The 26,737-nt window shown below is 40.8% G+C and overlaps 1 protein-coding gene across 3 annotated transcripts in view; it reads right to left on the reverse strand.

Moving 5' to 3' along the window:
• Window positions 1-4,972: 4,972 nt before the first annotated feature.
• The window catches only part of LOC124133946 (kinesin-like protein KIFC3), a 79,459-nt gene continuing 57,694 nt past the window's right edge, over window positions 4,973-26,737 (reverse strand). For 2 of the 3 annotated variants that reach the window (XM_048397689.1, XM_048397690.1), the window contains 13 exons: window positions 22,988-23,143; window positions 22,270-22,473; window positions 21,287-21,472; window positions 19,428-19,706; window positions 18,597-18,708; window positions 17,861-18,036; window positions 16,944-17,048; window positions 15,928-16,058; window positions 14,598-14,715; window positions 13,450-13,579; window positions 12,304-12,501; window positions 10,795-10,949; window positions 4,973-9,863 (listed from right to left, as the gene is read on the reverse strand). In XM_048397689.1, coding sequence (XP_048253646.1) covers window positions 9,645-9,863; window positions 10,795-10,949; window positions 12,304-12,501; window positions 13,450-13,579; window positions 14,598-14,715; window positions 15,928-16,058; window positions 16,944-17,048; window positions 17,861-18,036; window positions 18,597-18,708; window positions 19,428-19,706; window positions 21,287-21,472; window positions 22,270-22,473; window positions 22,988-23,143 — 2,169 coding nt within the window. In that variant the 3' untranslated portion in view covers window positions 4,973-9,644. Of the gene's footprint in view, window positions 9,864-10,761; window positions 10,950-12,303; window positions 12,502-13,449; window positions 13,580-14,597; window positions 14,716-15,927; window positions 16,059-16,943; window positions 17,049-17,860; window positions 18,037-18,596; window positions 18,709-19,427; window positions 19,707-21,286; window positions 21,473-22,269; window positions 22,474-22,987; window positions 23,144-26,737 lie in introns of all 3 variants that reach the window. The other variant, XM_048397691.1, reaches the window with a different exon arrangement.

Below are 26,737 nucleotides of genomic sequence, written 5' to 3' on the forward strand. Positions count from 1 at the left end.
TATGATGTGGACAGGGATTGACCCACCAACCTTCCACTCTCGGGGCAGAGTCTCTATCCACTATACCATGGAAGTGATCTGGTCACCATGTGCTATAACAAACATTGTTACTGTGTGCCAAATACATTATACTCTTCAGACCAGAACTGCATACAGTCCACAGATTGTATAAATTTTACATGTATGACAATGGAGATGTACTTGGCTCGGACTTTATCTTTCATCACAAACACCAGTTTTTTCGGCCCATCAGAATTTGGTACAGACAGGTCTCAGGTACCCCTTGACTGTACTGACAAATAATGTCTTCATCAACTGACCTCTTGTTTAAACTGAATCCAAAGTAGCCATTCCTGAACTTAACAGTAACAGTGTTTGCTTGATGTCGGTGTGGGTGTCATGGGGACAGGGCCTCAGATGTTCCAATATTGAATCTCACACACATAGTTCTGCAGTTCTCAGCCTTGTTGATTAGTGGTCACCACCACTGCACATGACTCAGCCTATAGGGCAAACTATGTTTGGAAGATGCCCTATACAAGTGTAAATAATATTATTGTTGTTATTGTCATAAGAGGTGAGGTGAAATTGGGTTTAACATCGCGTTCAAGATTATTGCACTTATATAGAGATACGCATGCACGTGTATGTGGCTGCTTGTACTTGTCCGGACTGATGCTGATTTATAGTGCTAGCTCACTGAGATACCATGCCGGAGTTTATCTTGAATACCCCACTCAGACACAGTATACAGACTACGAGCCGACCAGTCCTTGTTTTAACCCCATAATGCCGAGCGCGAGACAGGGTAACAACAAGTACCATCTTTTAACGTCTTTTGGCATGATGCAACCGTCCGCTCTCCAGGAGGACACTCTACCACAAGACCACGGAGGCGGTCTTGTTGTCATAAGACTCGATTACATGAGGCAATGAAGAATAGAATGTTTTACCAGGCTGTTTGTGTAATATTTATTACCCATCAGGGTAGAATGATCATGTGTAATAACTTTCTATTATCATATACACATCAATGATATGAGGTATTTTGCATGTGTGATAGACCCAACATGGAGACCTTCATATCTCAGGGGGTCACAAAACCAGACCCGTATTACACCCCCTGCCGTGCTGATATGGCTTATCAATGTATTTTGAATTGGTGATCGAGACCAGCCCAAGTTTAACGCCGCTTTTAACAGTATTCCAGTTATATCATGGCGTGTCAGCTTCATGTGGGAGTAAAGCCTGAAGTGATGCAGGTCTCAGACGTTTACCACTTCGGTGAAACCCACGAGCACGGGTATGGTGCTGACAAAACTAGAAACATAACCGGGGCTAACCGGGATTCGAACCCACAATCATAAGTTTCTGGCATGTCCAAGGGATGCAATTCCGCACAGGGAAATGTGGCGCCTTAGACGACTGCGCCTCCCATGTCCCCTCATTTTTGCATTAAGAGTAACAACCCACAACCCTTTTTGTAAAAATTATTTTTTTTACCTTAAGGGTTAATATCGTAAATATTGCCCCTTATTGTAAAAGGGAAATATTGGAAATATAGGGTACTTAGTGCTATTTTCACATTTTTCATTGTATTTGATCGGTTTCATATCATTATTCGTAATAGAATATATTCTTCCTTCAACTTTGTGCGTTTTCTCAGGAACAACATATAGTACACTAACTTGTGTAAGTGCATTGCACTTTCATATTCAAACAACCTCTCAACAACGACAAGCTGGTTGTTATTTACAGGTTTCTTCATGAAGTCCTCCACGCTTTGCCATCAGGAACATATAACATGAGTGAGTGAGTATGGTTTAACGCCGCTTTTAGCAATATTTCAGCAATATCACGGCAGGGGACACCAAAAATAGGCTCCACACATGGTACCCATGTCGGGAATCGTACCCGGGTCTTCGGCCTGACGAGCAAACGCTTTAACCACTAGGCTACCCGACCGCCCACATATAACATGAACCGGTTAGACTTTACAAATCAGAATACAGATGGCCTCAAGAAATTCTATCAAATTTTCATCTTATGTTGTCAAATGCAGTGCAACTAAAACCTATGCCTGTAGCCACCCTAATAACAGCTGCAACTGTGGATTTCATGCAGGACAAAAAATCTTTTGGATTTGCAAATCTATAAGTACTTCAGGTTGAATGAAATGACTCAAATTTTCAGGAAAACACATTCCCAAATATGAAGTACAACTTTCGAACTGAAAGTCCTATGCCTCTAGCCACCTTAAAGTTTAAACTCTTCCGGTTTAATTACCTTGACCTTCAATCTCAGTCATAACTTGCTCATAGATCATGCACGTAAAGTTTAATCAAATTCTGATCATAAATGCTGAAGATATTGTCTACACAATCTTCGCAGGCATCTATTTCAAACACTGACCTCCATTCACAATCATCATCCAGTCACATAAGAGATCATTACTTGTTGCAAACTTAGCTGGTGTTACAAATATGAAGTCTCTGGACCATGCTAACATTACTTCCTGAATGAAACTATACTACTCAAAACAAGTTAAAGAACATCCACAATTGGAAGGCTTTGTGTTGCAATACCCACCAGCCATGGCAGATTTACTATAGTCATATAAAAAAATTGGGTGTTCGTTTACCTTCTTTGGAGAAGTATATTTACAAGTCATTACAAGAGTGAATGACCTTCAAAGTGAACTTGACATTTGACACAAAAATGACGTCCTGCAGGTATTGTGATAATTATTTAGAGTCTATCATAAGTGATTGGAAATGCTTCAATTTTTCATGAATTTATCTGAAATTTCACAAAACTTGAACCATACTTCCTAAGTTGACCTCCTTTGACCTTGACCTCATATTGTATGGCAAGCCGTTTTCACATTTATTACGGAATTACAGATATCTTCAATTTTTTTTAATATTTCTTGAAATGAATTGAAGATATCTTAAAAGGAATTGAAGATATCTTAAATGCAGATAATTGTAGATATCTGCAATAAAATTTAAGATATCACGAAATGAATTAAGGATATGGTGAAGCATATTACTGATATCTTGAAAAGAATTTCTGATATCTTAAAATTTTTATTGATATCTTAAAAACATTATTGATATCTTTAAATAAAATACTGATATCTTTAAAACGATTGAAGATATCTAATTCCGTAATAAATGTGAAAACAGCTTGCCATAATATTGGTCACCCAAAACTTGAGGCATGAAGACCCTGCCTTAGAGATAATGATTTATGGCACCTAGGTTCATACTGATTGACCTAGAATGGAATCGAATCATATGTAAGGCAAATCCCCCAATGGTATATAAGAGGTATATCAGGTATGAAGTCTCTAACATCTCTCATAAGTCAGTGGTTGACAAAACCAATTGTGGTGGCGGAGCTCAAACTCAAGCAAACACATTAAGCTTTTGCTTAATAACTCAGTTACAGTAATAGATTACTCTGTGGTAGAAATCAACTTCTTTAAGCTCCGCGTCCTTGTAAAACACCTTTCTGAACTTGACATTTCTACAAGTCCATTGCCTTTCACCATGTATGTTCGGGGAATACAACAATCACAGTTCCTTGCACTGCAACTTGGAATTTCATGCAGGACAAAAACATTTTTTGATTTGCATATTCAATAAAAAAAAAGGGGAAGTCAAAATAGAAAAAAAGATATGTTGAAGATTGACATAGATCTTCTCCCTATTCAGGAAGTTGTACAGTGTTTCAAATGTGTTTTCTTTCAATTTTGTCAATAACGAATTCATTCAAGAGGGAAAATTTCCATTAAGTTGGATAAACAAAGTTTTTCTCAACCATATTGTATGCTGATCCATAAAATCATGAAAGTACCATCCAGTATCGTTTCAACGAACACGGTCAACGCTCTGTGGCAGCTCAAGAAACTGTGCCAGAATTATCTTCTTGTCTGGATTGCCAGTATCTAGACCACCACTTATTCAGCAGGGGTTCTTTTATCACTACATTCAAAATTAACACACAACCATGAGTCAAAATTACAACACAAAGAAAATAAAATGCCTCCGGGAAGAAAACAAATGTTCTACTTCTTCTGATTTTCTACGTAAATGATTCCAGTTATCAAGTTTTAAATGTCAGACAAATTAGTACCGTAAGTTTGGTTTAGTGTTGATTTGATATTTATTATGCTACATAAAGAAAATAACTCGTGAGTTTGGAACAATTCCAGCATGTAAGGTGTGAGGTGAAATGGGGTTTAACGTCGTGTCCAAAATTATTGCACTTATATAGCAACGTGCGTGCTTGCGTGCGTGGGTGCGTGGGTGCGTGGGTGCGTGGGTGCGTGTGTGTGAGTGAGTGCTCTCTCGTACTGATGCCTATTTATAGTGCTAACTCACTGAGATACCAGGCTGCAGTTTAACATGAATACCCCCACTCAGACACATTATACGGATTCCAAGCTGACCAGTCCTTGTTTTAGACCCTTAATGCTGAGTGCCAGATGGGGTAACAACAAATACCATCTTTGATGCGACCGGGGATCGAACCCTGGGCCTTTCGCGTAATCCTTCCGTAATGAAGGTTTTACATGTTTATAAATCTGGTGCTGACAAACCTAGAGACACAATCAGGGCAAATCTGGGATTTGAACCCACAATCACAGGTTTCTGGCACACTTAAGGGACACAACTCTGCAAAGTGAATTGTGTTTGTTGTTTAAAGCCGCATGCAACAATATTCCATCTACATGACAATCTATATATAATCAAGTCTGGACCAGACAATCCAGGCCACTGACTGATATCATGAGCATCAATCTACAAATTTGGATACGATGACACGCATCAACCAAGTCAGCGAGCCGACCACCCTTGCCTCAGACGTCTGGCCCACCTGTGACCTCCTGATTAATAAAGGACAGAGTTGGGACAAAGTATCCACTTATCTCAGTATATTTACCCAACAAAACAGACAACAAAAGTCTCTTTCATGTGATTTATTTTATTTCCATGTAGCAAGTAATACTTGGCTGCTACAGTACAGCGACCATGCCAGAATATGCTTTGCTATAGGTATAGCGGCTTTATGAAGCTGGACAACGCAGGCATAAGGCCAGACATATTTTTTGTGGTTTACAGATGTTTTTCCTGGTTGGTAGGAGGGGAATAGTTTTCAATAGATAAGACACTTCAGTTGTTTTTTGTTCTTCAAAACTGACAATGTTGCCACTTAAGCAGTGTTAGTTAACACGGGTCTTGCTTTTTAATCTATCGTATGTACAATTCTTTTGTTGTGAGCATGTAACTTTATGTATTGTTCCCCAATTCCCCACTTTTCATTATTTTATTGTTGAAGGAATCTGTAAACAACTTAATACAAAAAAAGTGTCACCCCAGCTGTTGAATATACTTGACATGTCAGTAATATACACATTGTACATCAAACGTTAGTCCCTGTATAGAATAGACAAGTGATATTGTACAAAAAAAATTAAAACATTTTGAGACAGTTATTTTGATTCTATTCTGACAACATGGACAAGAATGATATGGTAAATGATGAGACACTTTTAAAATTCATATTTGGAATAATTTTGATATTTTAGTGAGGCACAACATTTTGGAAAATGTTTATTTAATAACTGTTTTGATTCAGGTAATGTTTACAATTGTCATAGTTATATACAGAACCACAATGCAGTGACTCTTCTCCTTCATGACAAATAATATGACAGTAATATGAAAGAATTGGGTGGTCCATAACTTTTTGGGAGTGAATTGTTTGATAGGCATTACTTAGAAGTCGATGAATGACAAAGTAGAGATAAAAAATGGAAAAATCCACAACTTATCGCTACATGTACTTTGCTTTTTTGGAGTGGTATATATTGCTTATAACACTGTCATGTAAAGTTGTACAACAATGTAGTTATGGACATGGAGGACCTGAGATACTAACACTACGTACAGCCAAATACAGGGAGTATTTGTTAATATCATCCTTGCATGTGAGATGCATGCTCACTTGATGATCAAGGGAAATCAGGATGATGGAAAGGCTAATTTAAATTTTTCAAAATGCATTTATGTTAAAAAAACCCACCAATTATAATTCTGTTAAATTGAATATCAACATTCAGTACTGATATATGACTGTGTTTTGAGTGATTCATTATGAAAAGTGTTTGCAGCGTGTCGTTTCATAAATGCAAAGAGTGTCATTTTTTATATATAAAATCCTTCCTTGAATATCCACATGTATTCATAATTTCATTGGGCACATTTATGGATGATAATATCCTTTCACTCTAATGTACAAACAGTCATGGACAAAACTGGCGTAATTTCTTCAGTAGCCCCTGGTCAAAGGGAAATAACTCCACAACCAATATTTTGAGGCAAAATTTGTGGCAGTTCAAATTGGCCTTGTGTTCTTAATATATGCCATGTAATAAACATAATGACAAACAAGCAACTCTTCAGAAGGACACTTCCTTAATAATCTAAATGCATAGATTTAAGTACTAATTGCTAATCAATGTGAAGAAATGATGTTCTTTCTATGCCTAAAGACGAGAGCTTCTTTAGAACAGTGCTCATGAAAGTATTATCACAGATGTAAAAGGTAAGTGAAATGTTTTCAAGTGTGACACAACATATATGAGCTGCAACATGCATAGCAGCAGATTTTGCTAATGGACTAATGAAACTCATTACCAACTAAAACAAGTGCCTGGGACTAATGACATTAAACTTTCCTGTCATGTTTAACTTGGATTTGAAGAATGAAGCCGAGATATAAAAATGATTTTTCTGACATGTATACAGCTGGACTATGTTGTTTTCATGTAATATTTGATTTTCTGACCATTTTAGACACAATTCAACCCACATGGAACTGTTAAAGAAAAATTCTAAAAGAATGTAAAGCTTGTGGGTATCAGGGAAGTATTACAGAAACATGGCACCTGGGCACCGTTCCACGAAGCGATCTTAGCGCTAAGATTATCGTAAGCCAGTGTTAAAGTATGGGAGTTACGATCACCTTAACATTGAGAGATGGCTTTGTGGAACAGGGCCCTGGGCCATGTTCCACAAAGCCATCTTAGTGCTAAGGTGATCGTAACACTGGCTTACGATAGTCGTAGCGCTAAGATCGCTTTGTGGAATGGTGCCCTGGTGATCCTTGTTCCCAGTAGGCAGGCATGTTGGAGTAATGCCAAGAGGAACCACATGGAACCAAGAGTCCATGGGGGATGTTTAGACAGGGGATCTGACGACCGTACGTCGACAACGACAGTGACCGTGGTGTTTAAGAAGCCTACCCAACACCAGGCTCCAGATAGCAGAGCTACGAAACAAACGAAATCAGGACGGAAGGACAACCAACAACCAATCAGATTATAGCAATTGACACACTAACATTACAGAATATACCTTCCATTATGCTGTTGCTTTACCTCACACTCAGCAATATTCCAGCCATATGACAGAGGTCTGTATACAACCGAGTCTGGACCTGACAAATCAGTGCTAGATGTGTGTGTTTGTGATACAATACTGATTATATTTTTCCCTTGTTCCTGGTGTTCTAAATGTATATAAAAAAACTGGAAACGGGTCATGACTAAACGGAATTTGCACCAGATTACTGATCGAGAGCTGCTGGCTTTCAAACAGGGCCTCCACCCATGCCTCCATCTTGGGCAAACAAGTAGGCTGTTGTGTGTCTGTAACAAGGTATCTGATTGGTTGTCGGTTAAACCAAAGTGAACCAAACTGGCTAGGGTAAAGTTCTAACTGACAGTGCGTAATGGGGCACCTTCCCTTGGATGTTAGTGAAACTGAACCAATGACATAAGACAACCACCATACACTTAATCAATACACTAACGCTGCAGTCACACTTGAAAACACTGCACACTGTCTTTTGTGTTCTTACAGCTGAATTGTTAAAGCTGAATTTATGATATTGAAACTTGGACAAATCTAAATAATGAACAAACCCTTATGAGAAGAAAATTGAATGTTGAAATATTTCTTTGCGGATAAACATGTTAAACTGCCTGATAAAATTAATAGTGTCACAAATCCGCAAATCTACATAAGGACTATTAGTAGTTACATTATGATATCACTGAAAATAACTGTACTGAATTGTTTAACTACAGTCTGAGTCAAAAATAACTGAACCTGTGATGACTTGAGAATTCAAGACATCGTGAAGGGGTGTGGTCTCGCGAAGCAGGACCGGGTTTGGGAGAAGTATGAGAAGCCATGCCAGCCGCCATATTGACACCGACTCACCTGGTTTCTCCTCCTTTTATAGTTGTGTGCAATATCAACATGTATAGCTCAGTTCAGTACAATCTGACCCAGTCTGTAGTCCACTGGCCACAACTTATGTACACTGCAGTATTTTCACTATAGTTTACACACTGTTTAAGATTTACATTACAATCATGAACCATGTTCATATCTTCTTACGCAAAAAAAAGAGAGTCTTAGTCCTCAGGTACCGCCGAATCATAATAAAGTCTGCTGCACGTTTGGTTTTTATTTCCATTTTAAAAAAAATCAAAAAAATATCCTAATACTTGAAAACAATGCGATCCAATATAGAATGCAGTTACTTCCCTTTACATGCATACTGCTTTATTGTGCATCACGTGTTTTGGTCATTGAAGCAATAGGAGTTTGTAGGCGTATTTATTTAGGGTGGCCCTTTCCCAGGTTGTTGGTACACAACTGTTTATTTGGGCACGTATTAGTTTCAACAAGAAAACCCCCCCCAAAAAACACTGCCCGCCCGCACTATATTTTCAAAAGTCATTGCCTGAGAACCAATACTTTTATTTTTTTAAGCCTTACATATTGTTGACAATTCATGTTACAAGTTGTATATCAAATTGTCAACTTAATTCAAAACATAACAAATGCTTGACTTCAATGTTCAGTGCCCGAGTTGTTTAAACAAACAAAGTACTCAAAATATGTTACAAACTGTTGTAATTCCATTTCAAAGGTCATGAGAAGAAATAATCAAATTTATTTATAAATCTTGTTCCATGTCTTTTAAATACCTGAAAGGAGAATAGTATCAGGCTAACTTTTGACAACACAAGTTACACACGGGACTGCTTGTATACTCAGTACAAGGGAGATAACTCTAACTACAATTTCTGACTACAAGAGACAGTTGTTGTTTGTTATGCTAAAGTTGATTTCTGTACGTGAGAAAGCACCTTGATGTTATGATTAGTTTGTAACATAGGAATAAAAACAAACAACATGAATCAAATGAAATGAAAAAGAAAACAGAATTAACAACAAGTGTGATGGGGGAAGTCAATGGTACAGCGGTGATATAGAATTTACATGATATGTCAACCATAATGATGTGAACTAAACAACTAAAACTCCAGTATGACTAAATATATACAAATATTAACAAAATATACATCTCTCATTGTGTTTGGCTTTTCTGTTTCCTCGTAACTATGCTACACTGGACAAATATACAGTCTGCAAAATGAACTTGAAGAGTTAGAAACAGGTGAACAAAGTAGGGCTGGTCTATAGTCAACAGACCTAAAACCTGATATTTTATATAACTGTGATGCTAAAGAATTCCAAAAGTTTGGAATTTGTCAATTATTTTGCTTTCTTGCTAAGTTGTCGTGACAACGGCGTCCTTGACATTTGTCCTGGAGTTCGTGATGATGTAGGCGTTCCTGGCTTGCCATTGGCTACTGGAGTGTTGATCTTGCCGAAGGTAGACGCGAGTTTCCCAGGGGTGGATTTACCCGGTGTGTGAGTGCGAGGGGAAGATGGACTGCTCCGTGGACTGGGCAGAGGTGAGGAAAGTCCATTCTGTAATGGGGAGGACAGGTCGTGGTCAAATAGCCAACAGTTAGATTTGTTTGAACTAGTGACATAACAAAATAACAAATGTGGGGTTAATGAGAACATTCTTACTTATTTGAATCTTTGATGCATTCGTCTTCGCTTCTGCAATAAGATATAGATAACTTTTCAACTGAAGTGAATGATAAATAAGGCTCCATAATCATGGCGCCATTCACCCCAGTTTAAACTAACGGGATGATATATAGCACATGTTAACCACTGCCAGCCAACCTATCAGCTGTATCAAGAAGATATTTTCTTAACCTGTCAGAATGTTAAATAAAGTTTGGGATGACACAAGTAATCCTTCCTCTTCACTATCGGACTCTACCATTTAACTTGTTGACAAGCATCAGTTATGTGACAGTAGAGATTGTTATTTGCAGTGATTAGTCAGAGGCAGCAAATGATTGAAGCACTGGTAAAATGCAGAGTTCTGTTGTTGGCAGTGAGTGCGTGGAATTTATAGTTACTGGTTGTTTATAAACAAAACACACTTCATCATGTGAGAAGTTTTGGAATCGAACAGACGGGTAGCTGTACCTGTATATGAGCGACAACAGCGCAATTTGAGGCCTGCCACGTTCGTAATCCACCAGCGGCAGTAACTTGAAATTCCACTCACTCACTGCACTCAACATTTTACTGGCACTTCAATCATTTGCGACCACTGACAATCGCTACAAATGAACTTACAACAATCTGTACTGCCACACAACACAAGGCAAGATAGAACACATTCCATCCTCATATACTTTAACTACTCATCCCGAAAAGACTATTCATATAAGAAATTTCAAAGAAGTTCAACAAATATGTGAAAATAAGGAACAAGTGTAGAAGTTCCTGTCATTGTTCATACCACGTACTACAGCGCGAAGCGCGGTCTCTTCACCTCATTATGGTCTGTGTTTGACTCAATCCTCTTGGAGGCAGCACCAAGCTCCACAGACCGGACACGCTGAGCGAAGTTCAGACTGCAAGTGGTCTCGCTGACATTGCGTTCCACTGGCGCCACCTGGACGATCATCAGCGTCTTGCTGTCACCCCCTGCAACCAACATGTGCTCCGCATGAGGAGGAGTGAGTGAGTGAATATGGTTTTACGCCGCTTTTAGCAATTGTCCAGCAATATCATGGCGGGGGACACCAGAAATGGGCTTCACACATTGTACCCATGTCGGGAATCGAACCTGGGTCTTCGGCGTGATGAGCGAACGCTTTAACCACAAGGCTACCCGACCGCCCCCCGAATGAGGAGGAACTCAGACACAAAGGGAGCGGTTCACAAGATCAAAATAGGTGAGAAAATGTTTTCTTGACCAAGCGACTAGATTATTGTCGTGTCACGGGTATCGACCCATCTTGAAGGACTAGCCGACCACCTATTTTGGCTGGTTGAGTAAATGTGGTCATCTCACAATTTAAATCCCACCCCACAATTTGTAAAAATATATCTGTGATAAGAGAGCTGTGAGCACTACTACCCAGGAAAGAGGACAGCAGGTAAATATCTAAGAAATATTTCATCACAGCAGCTATTGTGACATTTTATACACAATTTTGTTGGCTGTTAGTTCATTTTGGGCTAAAGGGGATGCTTAGTTGCTTAAAACTTCATAAGTGGACATTAAATCTGGTAAGCCATGGAATAGAAAAGTAATATCATTTAAAAAAAAATAATACAAGATACAATAATACACCATTATAAGATACAAGATACAATAATACACAATAGTCCTAAGCACCACAAATATGGGCTTTACGCAAGACAAGATGAAGGAAATTATAGGTCGTTCATATGGGAACAAATGAAGGAAATTACGGGAACAAAGACAGTGGAGTGAAGTATCTCTTTATGGCATCTCATGCAAAATGTTAGGACATGCATACTCACTTTCTAATGTTGGTCTAAATTGTTTTGTTCATTATTTATCTGCAGAGTTCATTACCATTTGCAGCTAAGGAACCGACCAGTTAATATTTGGCTGGGAGTTTTATGTTTAGATAAAATATTATTGTTCAGGAAGGGCAAACAATTGTAATTTAAGAAAACAATTTTTTTCAGAAATCCAAAATATACTGCAAACAAGGTTATTTTTGTGCTTAAACCTGAAGCAAAATTATTTTTTCCTGGTACTTTTTGGGAAATTTCATTTGATAAAAATGTCCTTGCTTCACCCCCAAGATTAAACAGTCAGTCCGTTTTGAGCTCATACACATTTTGTAAAGCCGATAACCCAAACAAACTAACAAATGAAAGGATAAACTAAAATTTAAGGTTTGGTCAAAATCTTGCTATAATATTTTGAATTTGAAATGAACAATGAACAAAACGATCAGTTAGTCTCTGGTGGTCTCAGTGAACATGCATGTCTTACCTAGCAGGCAGCCCCCAATCTTACCCAGTGAGTCCTGGAGGAGGTACGTCAACCGCGAGTTGCGATACGGAACATGGTTCTGCTTGCTGCGCAGAGCATGGATGACATCTCCCAGACAGGAGAGAGACTTGTTGATGTTCTGGGCCTCCTTGAGACGTGCTCCGTCTGCTCCTGATTTGCTAACCCGCTCAGACCCGGCCAGGTCAACCAGGTTCAGCTTGCCTGGAGGACAGTCAGGTAAAGTGGAATGCATGGGGTACAACATTGTTATCAAGATTATTGCACTCATATGTCGATGAACACACAGAATGGGATCACAGATATTTTCAAGTAGGTTACATTTGGTGCAGAACTTGGATTGGTGTGTTAAGCTTTAATTCCTGTACTCAGAAATAGAACTGGCTAAGGATAAAAAAAAGTCTTGGTTCTCAGGTACCGCCCGCATCATCATAAAGTCCACCGCATGCTTTGTTATTATTTCCATTTTCAAACAAAAACAAAAAACCTGAATACTTAAAAACAATGCAATCCAATACAGCACAGAGTTACTTCCCTTTACATGTGCACTGTTTTACTGCACATCTCGAGATATGGTCATGGCCGCAAAAGTGAGTGAGTGAGTTTGGTTTTACGCTGCTTTTAGCAATATTCGAGCAATATCACGGCGGGGGCTTCACACATGGTACCCATGTCGGGAATCAAACCCGGGTCTTCAGCGTAACGAGCGAACGCTTTAACCACTAGGCTACCTGACTGGCCCCATGGCCGCAATAGGAGTTTGTATGCTTGTTGATGTAGGGACCCTTTTCCAGGCTGATGGTACAGAACTGTTTATTTGGTTACATACTAGTTTGAATTAGCAAAAAAAAACACCACCCGCCCGCACTATATTTTCAAAATTCATTGCCTGAGAACCAATTCTTTTATTTTTTTATGCCTAAACTTGAAACACTTGTGATTTTGTTGTAGCTTTAAGGCCAGATTGTGCATACATATGTAATGTAATGGTTGTAGAAAGCCTAGTTATGCAGTAATAATATAACATTACTACAAAAGTTTATTTGAAAACATTTGGCTGTCCATAACCTTCATGACTGCACTAGGGGAGGTAACTGAGTTTACCCTCTTTCGCCTACAATCCTGGTCAGTTGTTGATGATGTTCTACGTACCGACAGTTTTAGTGTTGGTTGTCTTGTTGACACCGGTGATGGTGACACACAACAGTGCGTGAGATCGTGAGGAATGTTCATTCATGTTGGTGGTTGCTGTGGCACGGTTCCTCTGGCCCATGGCAAACACCTGCACGAGAACAAATTAGTGTAAACATCAGGTCTGATAGAACTTTTGAACCACGTCAGGTTGGTTCCAAGCTTCTCTGAAGAGTATTTCAGTCATTGCATATGTCAGTTGAATGTGAGAGGAAGACCAAGTCAATACAGCTTGCAGATACTGACCCATTCAGTGAACCAACAAGCACAGGTAGGGTGCTGAGAGACCAAGGATCATTATCAGAGGAATTCTGGGATTAAAACCGATGACAAGTGGATCCTGGCAAACTCCTCACAGTGATAGCCCATCCGCGGAGCTCTCTATACTATCGCTGCCACCAGTCAAAGCTTCCCACTGTGATAGGTGGCTACAACCATGCTTGGAGTTGAACTTGCAACTGGTGACTGTTATGTTTACAAACAATTTAAGTGATGACTGTTGTGATGCCGAATACTCTTACCCCAGCTAAATTATTTTCTCTGTTTGTCAATTTGAATTTCTATTTCAACTATCATGTAATTAGTAAAGTAAGAATGTAAGGGGGGAGTTGGGTGATTTCCATTCGTATGCAATCTTGAACCAATCTGATCAAACAAACGTTAAATTCTTCTGAGGAATATGGTCGGTCGTAAACTATGATGGCCTTCCCAAGGACATAAACAAAAGTATAAATGTTACTTCATTTTGGGTGAGAGGGCAAATTACAAGATTGTTGTAATGGCGTTCCCATACTGATGGCAGCCATGTTACTGAGAGTGTAACGAAGGTGTCACGCACTGGGACACGCACCAATTTACAGTGCTAGCCCACTGAGATACCATGCCACAGTTTAACTTGAATACCCCACTCAGACACAGCATACTGACTCCAAGCCGAACCCCTTAATGCCGAACACCAGACAGTGTAACAACAAGTACCATATTCTGACGTCTTTTGGTATGACGCAGCTTGTGATCGAACCCCGGACCTTCTGCTACAGTAGTAGTGAAAGTAGTCTATAGTTAAAGCGGAAATCGTGGACGATAGTTGTCTCCCTTTACCGACTCACCTTGTTGACATCCTGGACAGTGGCCACCTGGTAGTGTGTGAGACCAGGAACATGGAAGCCTCCGTCTGGGTTCATCTTCACTTCCAGCTTGGTGCCGTTGTCATTGTTCAGCAGATCCCTGTGAAAACACATCCATCATCTGTAGGCTGGGCAGTGTGGGGACGGTTAGACTCAATTACTACTCCATGAGGTGGTGTGATGAGTGAGTGAGTGAGTGAGTGAGTGAGTGAGTGGGGTTTAACGCCGCTTTTAACAGTATTCCAGTTATATCGTGGCGTGTCAGCTTAATGAGGAGGAAAGCCCAAAGTGATGCAGGTCTCAGACATTTACCACTTCGGCGAAACCCACGAGCACGGCTATGGTGCTAAAAAACCTAGAAACATAATCGGGGCGAACCGGGATTCAAACCCACAATCATAGGTTTCTGGCGTGCCCAAGGGACGCAACTCTGCACAGCGAATCGCGGCGCCTTAGACGACTGGGCCACCCGTGCCCCCGGTGGTGTGATGTATTGAACATCACATTCAAGATTAATGCACCTATTTTGGGACATGCATGCATGTGTCAATGGTTGGGTGTGTGGGTGTGTGGGTGTGTGGCTGCTTGTGCTGGTGACTAATGGACTCCAAGCCAACCAATTCTTGTCTCATCCCCTTAATGACATCTCCGAGCGCCAAGCAAATGGCCTTCACACATAGTACCGATGTCGGGAATCGAACCCTGGTCTTCAGCGTGACGAGCGAACGCTTTAACCACTAGGCTACCCGACCACCCAGCTCCCTGTGGAAACCCTTCCATCCATAGGCCAGGCAGTGTGGGTAATAGTTTGACTCAATAACTAGTCAATGACATTCATAGTGTGGGAGTTGTGTTTTATGGGGCTTTGAACAGTATTTCAGTTCGTACAGTCGTCAAGGTAACACATTGTGACCACCAGATTGTCATTTGAGTTGACTTTTAAGGCAAGCAGAAAGCACTGGGGATCTATTCAGATCAGAAAGCACACGTTTGTCAAGAAAAAGTGGATGGACACCAACTGTCACATTTTCCAAAGCTTCAACACTTTGAACGGTATTTCAGTAATATTCCGGTTAATGTGGGGGGAAAGCCAACGTGATGGAGGTCTTAGACGTTTACCAGTTTGTTGAAACCCATGAAAAGGGTATGGTGCTGACAAACCTAGAAACATAATCAGGGCAAATCTGGGATTCGAACCCACTATCATCTGATTCTGGCTCGCCTTAGGGACTCAACTCTGAAGAATGAATTGTGACATCTTAGACAATGTGGCCACCCGTTCCCTCTTGAAGCTGGAGTATTCGTGGCCTACCTGAGGTTTTCATTGTAGATCTCTACCACACTGACGGTGATGGTAAACTGCCAGTCTCGCCCCTTCTCACTGGTCTCCCGGAACAACTCCTGCAGCGCCCTCTGGTTGATGCCCGGATCTGATGAGGGGCCCTGAACATGGATCAGTAATTGCATTGAAACAAATCTTTTATCACATGTTCATGGACATCGAGTCAACAGACAGTACAGCTACATCTTTCTGAATCCTAGTGTTGGTTGTGTTGTATACATACTTAAAACATTGAAAATACTTGTTGCTTGATTTAGTACCAGGAATTGAAACAAGGGAAGAACTAAGATTTTTATTATTTATTATAGGAAACTCGAAGCTACACTCAGCTATATGTATATATCACTCCATATTTATGAAAATGGACTGAAAATAAGTGAGTCTGGACCAGATGATCCAGTGATTGATATCATGAGCAACAATCCATGGTAGGGCACAATGACATGCATTTATCCAAGTCACTGAACCTGAGCCCCCCAATCCATTAAGGCCCTCTCACCACCAGGATAGATTGCTGGGGACCAAGTCTAATGCAGAACTGCCATGACGTACATATATATAGTGATAATATTTTTATGCTGCCAGTAGGTTTCACCATACTGTATTTGCCATATTTATTTACAGGAGTCAGTATGTTCTTGTGTTTATTACAATTTATTACAGAAAACACAGTAGTATAAAAAGGATATATAATTGCCTAGTAACTTATCAGAAATGTTACATTGACATTTTGAACTAAATGCATTCTCAACCGCTAAATTAATTTAGCTTGTTGTGTATGGTCTTAATAAGAGCTACCCTTGGTTCATTTAAGTGACCCGGGCACTGATTACGGAGTATACGGTATATGTTACCAGTATTTGCAAAACTCTGTTTCCCTATTGTTTTAAGTTCAGCCAAGTACCCCAACATCAATCTTGGCAGATGCACATGTTGCAGTTATCAAAATCCCACATTCATGTGTAAGGTAGGATTAATGGTTGTACCTCCATGGTGTACGTCTTGCCAGAACCTGTTTGACCGTAGGCGAAGATGCAGATGTTGAAGCCGTCGATACAGCTGGTGACAAGAGCCTTGACCTCCTCAAACACCTGCAACATCAACATGACACTTCATGGCATCCCACACTACACCCTTATCATGTCTCACAGAAACACAGAAGAGAACTGCTTCAACAATTCACTTGGACATCCTGTTACGGGTCACATCAGGCCGACCTTTCATCCGACCAATCACAGCGTCGCTAACCAGATCTGGAAAGTGACATTCAGAAAGTGTTTTCTAATCATGCAACCTGGAAAAAGTTAACAGAGGGTAGTCTGAATGACAGATACAGGCTTTATGACTGAATCCATACAATCTAGGCCATCCATTAGCAATTCCAGAATGTACTTTTGTTCAGTTTTTGAAATTTTAATCGAGAATTTGTCAACATATGTTTCGAAGCGTAGTCATGAGTTTGAAACTAGTGCCATAAAGCATGAGAAAGCTGCCTTCTGATTGGCTATTGTCAACTTCTTGTCTGTCATTCCATTGGTCGAAGTTCGTGAAAGGTCGGATTGATGTGACCAATAATTGGATGACCTCAGATCTTTGTATAGCAGTAGCGAGAACTAAGATCTGATTTAAATGAGATTGCATTCACTTCATGACTGATAGTATTGCATTCAGGAACAATAATAAACATTGATACCATGAAGAAAATCAAACTTAGGCTGGAAGGATGATGATGATGATGATGATGATGATGATGATGATGATGATGATCTCCATTTGTTACTCAAATGGTAACTATCTTGTGGTGGTGAGAATAATAGGAGCAACCTTTCTTCTGGACAAGACAGGTTGAGGATGTAAAATAAGTTGGATATTGGTCTAACACCTGAAGGGTACTACTTCTCACCTCTATCTGTGTGCTGGTGTCGGTGAACACTCGATCCATCTCAAATGTCTGACACCTCCCCTTGTTGTCGACGTAGACGAGGCCATCATCATCACGGTCGTATGTAACAACCACGTCTCTCTGCTGTCCATCCTCCTTGATGCAGGGTCGAACTCGGCAGAACACCCGTATGTTGCCTGTGGTGAGTGTGAAGTTGACATTGTCATGAAGTGGTGAAAAACACAGCTGTCGCAGTTTTGTAGTTTCTGTGAATACTTGGTGTTTATGTAAACCACCCTAATAAAAATAAATATCGTCTGGTTACTTATTTCAGGGACCGCCTCCGTCATCTAATAGTTAAACCAAACTCACTCACTCACTCAAATAGTAGAGCGTCTGCCCCGGAGAGGTCAGGTGTTCGATCTCTGGCCGTGTCATACCAAAAGACGTCAAAAGATTGTTGTTACCCTGCCTAGCGTTTGGCATTAATGGCTTAAATCGGAAAAGTTGGCTCGGAATAAGTATACTGTGTCTGAGTGGGTTATTCAGTGGGCTAGCACTATAAAATCAGCATAGGTCTGGACTAGTACATGTAGCCACACACACACACACACGTGAATGCACGTCGTTACATAAGTGCAATAATCTTGGACGCGAGGTTAACCTCCATTTCAGCTCACCTCACTTATTTCGGAATGAAAACACTGTTTTAGTTCAAGTTTGTCTCGATTAACATGAGCTGCAATACTGGGCCTACCTTTGAGCTCTACCAGCTCATTGTGGTATTTCTTCCGCAGTGACATCTCACGGTGGTACTTCTTGACCAGCTCCTTGTTATGTTCACTCACTGCCTCGATCGCCTTCACCATCTGCAACATACCAACATTGATGTGGAAACAAAGATAGCCTTCACCATCTGCAATATACCAACACTGATGTGGAAACAAAGATCACCTTCACCATCTGCAACATTGATGTGGAAACAAAGACAGACTTCACCATCTGCAACATACCAACACTGATGTGGAAACAAAGATCACCTTCACCATCTGACATATACCAACACTGATGTGGAAACAAAGACAGACTTCACCATCTGCAACATACCAACACTGATGTGGAAACAAAGATCACCTTCACCATCTGACATATACCAACACTGATGTGGAAACAAAGACAGACTTCACCATCTGCAACATACCAACACTGATGTGGAAACAAAGATCACCTTCACCATCTGCAATACACCAACAACAATGTGGAAACAAGGGTTGACTTTACCATCTGAGATATATCAACAAAGATAGACTTCACCATATGCAACATACCAACAATGTGGCAACAAGGGTTCACTTCACCATCTGCAATATACCAACAATGTGGAAACCAGGCTTGACTTCACCATGTGAGATATATCAATATTGATGTGGAAACAAAGATAGACTTCAACATCTGAGATATACCAACAACCATATGGTCCATCCACAGCAACAATCAGTTGAATTTTCATACACAGAAACTATTCTAAACCAAGTACAATTTCTGCCTACAAAAGTCTGCCCATCGTAGAAATGATCTCATCTCTCACCTCCGCCTTCAGCAGGGCGACTGTCTTTGCCAGCATTGTCGGGAACTGCTTGGTCAACTTCTGAAGCTGGATGTACGCAACCATCACCTCATCAAAGGACGTCTGCACGGACACCAGCTTCTCACACATGCCGAGACACTTGGCCCGGAGACCAGCCATCTCTGCCTCCGTCTCTCGTCTGACCGTCTGGACAGCCCGCTGCTTCTCCGCCTCCATCTCACCCAGCCTCTCTTCCATGCACACCTGCAGCTCCTGGTGTTTACTTTGGTGACTTGCAAGCTGGAAGTGCCCAATGGTATGACAACATAACGTACATGTGCATGTTATAGATAATGCTTTAAGATTCATTTCACTCGATGCTTGTGTCAGGAGTGAGTTACACTGCTTTCCAATCTCATTAAATCAGACCTTAGTTTTCGCTACCGCTAAACAAAGATCTGAGGACATCCCATTACGGGTCACGTCAGACCGACCTTGCGCAAACTTTGACCGACCAATCAGAATGACCTATCAGAAGGCAGCGTTCTTGTGCTTTACGGCACTAATTTCAAATTGCCGACTACGCTTCGACAAATTCCTGATTACAAACTTGAAACCTAAACAAAAGAACATTCTGGAATGGCTAATAGATGGTCTAGATTGTATGGATTCAGTTGTTAAACCTGTAACTATCATTCGGAATACCCCGTTTTAAATTTTTCGGGGTTGTATGATAAGAAATCACATTCCGACTGTCACTTTCATGATCTGGTAAGCGACGGTCTCATGGGTCGGATGAAAGGTCGTTCTGACGTGACCCCTAACGGGATGTCTTCAGATCTTTGCTTAGCGGTGGCGAGAACTAAGGTCTGATTTTAATGAGATTAACTTCTTTCAAACATTGCATCCATGTGGGGAATCGAACCTAGGTCTTCTGTGTGACAAGTTTGTGAGTATGGTTTTATGCCTCTTTTAGCAATATTCCAGCATTATCATGGCAGGGGACACCATATAGGGAATCGAACCCGGGCCTTCAGCATGACAAGTGAATGCTTTAACCACTAGGCTACCCAACCACCCCTGATTGTTGCAGGAGGATTTGTAGTTCATCATATGAAGTTTAATCCATTACTATTGAGAAAACAGGAACCAGAAACTATGATTTTTAAATGATATTCTGCCAAGACCAGTTTTAACTCTGGGGAATTCTAGATAGTAAATTGGACTCATTCTACTCTCATGTGCATAATGGGTCAGTTAGGGAGCAACGAAAGTTTCATACTGCTTAAACACATCACTGGCATGTACAGGATCACTAGTTGTAACCATTTCAAGCGCTATGATTCACTAAATATTTTTCAAATCTCCACATATTCAGGATGTTTGAAAGCTGGGTAATGTCTACTTATTTTTAGCAAATGGTGTGCCCATATGGTTCAGCAGTTCAACATGTTAAAACCTCATCCTCTATTAAAGGTTTTTTTGTTTGTTGTTTAATGCTGCACTCAGCAATATTCCAGCTATATGACAACAGTCATACTAGACAATCCAGTGAATGACATCATGAGCATTGATCAACACCATCGGGATATGATGACATGAATCAACAGAGTCTGACCAAATTCTGTAAGTTGCCTCTTACGACAAGCATGGGTTGCTTAAGACCAATTCTAACCTGGATCTTCCTTTGGTTATCCTCAGAGAGATAGCAGATATGATATAATGCATCAACGTCTGGAAATATTAAGTCTCTATCTACATAGAGTTTATTGGGTTAAAAAGGCACAAAAAAAGGTGAAAATTATATGCATGGATCACTGGAAATCAGTGACGACACCAGGTGTCTGTGGAACATTTCATCAGCAACAATGGACACCTACCTCATGTAGCAGTTGTTCCTTCTCCTGCTGTAGTTCCGACGCTGCCTGTCCTCGCTGCGCTGTCTGCTGTTCCAGTAGTTGCACTTCATTCTGCAGCTGGGAATTGCGGTCCTCGGCGTCTCGCAGCGTCTGCTTTAAGGTGTCTGACTCCACCTCCACCTGCACACGCTGTATCTGATGCATCACCTGCAGGGGCAGTCAGGAACAGCAGGAAGGTCAGATGACATAGGGTTCAGCATCATGTTTAAGACTATTGATGTTATAGTGCTAGTCCATGGAGATATGCCACAGCTTAACATGGATACCCCACACAGACTCAATACCGACGAAGCCGACCGAGCACTAGGTAAGAACCAACAAGGACCATTCTTTTATGTCTTTTGGTACCACGTGACCAGGGGATCAAACTACCGACCTTCTGCTCTCCGGGCAGATGCTCTTTCCAGTACACCAAGGAGGCGGACACTTTATAACTTTATCAATTTATGACCACATACATTCGTAAGATAAACTATAGTAGAGGTTCACTACAGTTTGTTGTTTACTTTTAGGTAATCTTTTTAAGCGCCCTCTACTAAGACCGTCTGTATGTTCTCGGGGATATTACAGATTTTTTTACAGAAACAGCAGCATAGAAAGGTCATGTAGTTGCCTAGTAACTATTATCGAAAAGGTTTTAGTTTCATTAAAGTTTGAACTCAACTGCTCAAATAAATTTAATAAGCACCCCTTTGTCCATTTTCTAAGTGAGCCATGCGGCAAATACTGTAAGTGAAGGTTGTGTTATATTGCAGCATCTCCCAATTATTTCATGGCAGCTGGAGATGTTCACTTCCGGCCCAGGCAAACCAGTGGTTGATGGTATGAGCAACTGTTCTGAGGGGAGCAATACATTATGATCACCTGATCCCCATTTCGGTCAGTTCTTACTACAAGCATATAGTATTTGGGACCTATTCTGCCAACGTCGGCGCTTCACCCACCTCTGGTTCCCGGGCTTGAAGCGCCACCATCTCCGCCTTCATTTCTCTCAGTTGCCGCGACAACGCCTGGCTATCTGTTGACAGTTTCATGACTGATGACCGATGCTTGATTTCTGCATCCCGCTGTTGAGCCTCTTTCTGGTCCAGAGTCTCTTGCAACAGTGACACTTCATTTCGGAGTGTTTCATTTTCTTCCTGCAGCAACTTCAAAACAGAGATCATATGTATATGGCTGAATACCACAAGGACCACAATATATGAATACTGGACAAGTGAAGCATGGAATGACAAAGGGAAGTAACTCTGTTCATCAAATTGTGGGATCTGCACCACCCATCCCTCCCAGCTGTACTCATATAAGAAACTACAAGTAATACATGAACTGTTTTCAGAATATCAGCCAAACTACAAATAATAACAGTTTTAAAACAAATACATTCATCTTCTACACTTTCTTTAACATGTTTAATAGCAATGAATTTAAAAAAGAACAATGATTATTAATCAACTGAGCCAGATCTAGGTTCATCCATTAACGTGACTTGAATAATTTGGTAAAGTTATCTCCCTTGGACTACACCTCGCACTTACATGACTTATGTGGTTAGTAGATACTTTCTTTAGATTTGCTTACAACAAATAAGTGGTAAATAGTATCCACAGAACTGTAAATGTTCCGTGACCATAGTGACAGCTCTTGTACGAAGTCTCTACTTACTTGAATCTGTGTGTTGTCGGAGTTGAAAGCGATGGACGAGGGTCGGGCGGAGAGTTTGCGGAGTCCGCTGATCTGCTTGGCGAGTTGGTTGTTCTCAGCCTGCACCTTCTCCAGCTGCTTCTCAGTGTCTGTCGTGCACAGCCCCGTGATGGATGACTGCAGGGGTACAAGGAAGCAGTTATTGTAAAATGATTGGGAATGTATGTTGCAATCGGAATGGTTGAAAAAGGTGATTAAATGGGATTAAGAGCCTACAAATCTCTTGGACTATTCTCTGTGCATGAATAACTTTGAATGGAATTCACATGAATACGTTCCTTGTTTTTCTCAAACCTAAATTTAATAAGTGTGTCATACGGCTTGGTGAAATGGATATCATGCTAATTAAGTATTGAGTTTCTGGTACTTATCAGAACAGTTTCGATTTAGTTGGGTTTTTTAGGTGTACGAGATGGTTGTATGGTCCCAAATTGTTAATAAAAATGTGATTGTTGAAGGTGCAGGTAATTCATGCTGCTTTAAATTCTGATGACATAAACTAAACATATAAACTACCAAAATATAGGTCATTTTCGGATTGACACAAGTGAATATAAATAAGTGTCAAGGTCCAAATTTTGGCAGGCGGAGAGTCGCTCCTGTAACTGTATGAGGCTCACAGCTTTGCATGTAACACTGCATGTAACTAACTGTCAAACTTATGGGGATTGTCCACGTTCAAAAATGTGTTTGCGCATCTACAAAACAACTATTACCGTATTTGACGTAATAAGCGCCCAGGGCGCTCTCAAAATTAGAAATAGGGAGCTCTTATTAGGATATTATTTTGAGTTGAAAGATCGTAAATTTCGTGGTTTATGCTGACAGCCTGAAATGTTTATATACGACAGATATATTTTTCCAGGATTTAATTGCCCATAATTAAGGGTGCATATGACATACGGGTGCGTATTATACACAAATAAATAAGTCTTGTGTACATTAATCAGTTGGAAGGGATGCTAACTGAGATTGTTCACTAGCCAATATATTAGCAAATATCGCCATGGGCGCTTATTAGAGCAGGGCGCTTATTACGTCGAATACGGTACCAGTAAATAACTTGATGTAATTTACTTTCATACTTCCTCTTAGATATGACCCATGCAAAATAAATGTCTAGCCCTGAACATGAATGTTAAGCAGAACTCTCCACCAGTCACTGACGTAGTCAGGGAAGCTAAAGGGAGACCAGTGTTCGAAATACCTGCCTGCCCGACCGTCCGAGACGGGTTGATTTCAACTCGGGCTGCCAGATTTTCAAATCCCCCTGCCCGACGGTCGGGTTATATTTCATATGTGACAACATTCTAAATATTTCCCGATGATAATCATTAATTCACATGTAAAGATGAATGATAAAATGTAACCAAAAAGAAACCCCGTTAGCTTATCCTGAGAAACATATGATTATAGTGGGCAGGCAGGTTTTGGTCAGGGCTGGCAAGTATTTCAGCTAGCCAGTCCTGTGGTCTGGCTGAACTTTTTGGGAGTTTCATACCCTGGGGAGACTGAAGGTGTAAAGCTAAATCCCCTAAAACATGTCCCTTAACGCCCTGCTACTGCAATCCCCCATCATACAGTCAAGAGAGTGGGTAAATGTAACTTAACGCCACTTCCACAGAAGGTTTTACGTGACGCAGTAATGAACGTCCAGTACCCACAAATGTACAGAATAGACACAGAAAAAAGAATATAATGTGTCCCGAAAGAATACACAATAATATTCATTGTACCAAAATATTGACAAGATCCTGTAATTAAAGTTATTATGAAATCTTACAGTACACTACACAATTTCATTATTTACAGGACCTTCATATTTCCTGTAAGGACACTTGAAATTAGAGATCGGTCGGGTAGCCTAGTGGTTAAAGCGTTCCCTCATCATGCCGAAGACCCAGGTTCAATTCCCGACATGGGTACAATGTGTGAAGCCCATTTCTGGTGTCTCCCGCCATGATATTGCTGGAATATTGCTAAAAGCGGCATAAAACCATACTCACTCACTCGAAATTAATTAAGAGCAGTCCAACAGGCCCCCAGTTTTGTAGGTCAAGGTAAAACCCTGCAGCAATAACTACGATGGTGAGACACACACAATAAATCAATTATCATCAAATGGAATGCAGCATCAAAGAGAAATATCAACCCCACCCTGCCTAAATGGTCTGATTGCCTGTCTGCACAACCGACCATCTGTCACACATGATCTAATACACTGCAATATAAAACAGCTTAGCATACATGGCAGACAGGGGAAAACAAACGACCCCCATTACTTGGCTCCAGATGTGACCATTAATGAAGACTCGGTTCCAGTTATGATTATTGTTGCTGACATGGTTCTAGCTGTGACCATTGATACCAATATAGTTCTAGCCAAGACCATTGATGCCGACATAGTTCTAGCCATAATTATTGATGCCGACATGGTTCTAGCTATGCCCATTGATGCCGACATGGTTCTAGCTGTGCCCATTGATGCTGACATAGTTCTAGCTGTGACCATTGATGCTGACATAGTTCTAGCTGTGACCATTGATGCTGACATACTTCTAGCTGTGTCCATTGATGCCGACATACTTCTAGCTATGCCCATTGATGCTGACATAGTTCTAGCTGTGCCCATTGATGCCGCCCATACTTCTAGCTATGCCCATTGATGCTGACATAGTTCTAGCTGTGACCATTGATGCTGACATAGTTCTAGCTATGCCCATTGATGCCGACATGGTTCTAGCTATGACCATTGATGCCGACATGGTTCTAGCTATGACCATTGATGCCGACATACTTCTAGCTATGCCCACTGATGCTGACATAGTTCTAGCTGTGACCATTGATGCTGACATACTTCTAGCTGTGACCATTGATGCTGACATAGTTCTAGCTGTGACAGTTCTAGCAGTGATTATTGCTGCCTACATGGTTCTAGCTATGACCATTGATGCCGACATACTTCTAGCTATGCCCACTGATGCTGACAGAGTTCTAGCTGTGACCATTGATGCTGACATACTTCTAGCTGTGACCATTGATGCTGACATACTGCTAGCTGTGACCATTGATGCTGACATAGTTCTAGCTGTGACCATTGATGCTGACACAGTTCTAGCTGTGACCATTGATGCCGACTTAGTTCTAGCTGTGCCCATTGATGCTGACATTGTTCTAGCTGTGACCATTGATGCTGACATAGTTCTAGCTGTGCCCATTGATGCTGACACAGTTCTAGCTGTGTCCATTGATGCCGACATACTTCTAGCTATGCCCACTGATGCTGACATAGTTCTAGCTATGACCATTGATGCCGACATACTTCTAGCTATGCCCACTGATGCTGACATAGTTCTAGCTGTGACCATTGATGCTGACATACTTCTAGCTGTGACCATTGATGCTGACATACTTCTAGCTGTGACCATTGATGCTGACATAGTTCTAGCTGTAACCATTGATGCTGACATAGTTCTAGCAGTGATTATTGCTGCCTACATGGTTCTAGCTATGACCATTGATGCCGACATACTTCTAGCTATGCCCACTGATGCTGACAGAGTTCTAGCTGTGACCATTGATGCTGACATACTTCTAGCTGTGACCATTGATGCTGACATAGTTCTAGCTGTGACCATTGATGCTGACATAGTTCTAGCAGTGATTATTGCTGCCTACATGGTTCTAGCTATGACCATTGATGCTGACATA

Source organism: Haliotis rufescens, unplaced genomic scaffold (genome assembly GCF_023055435.1).
Source record: "Haliotis rufescens isolate VD_foot unplaced genomic scaffold, xgHalRufe1.0.p SCAF_17, whole genome shotgun sequence".
NCBI lineage: Eukaryota > Metazoa > Mollusca > Gastropoda > Lepetellida > Haliotidae > Haliotis > Haliotis rufescens.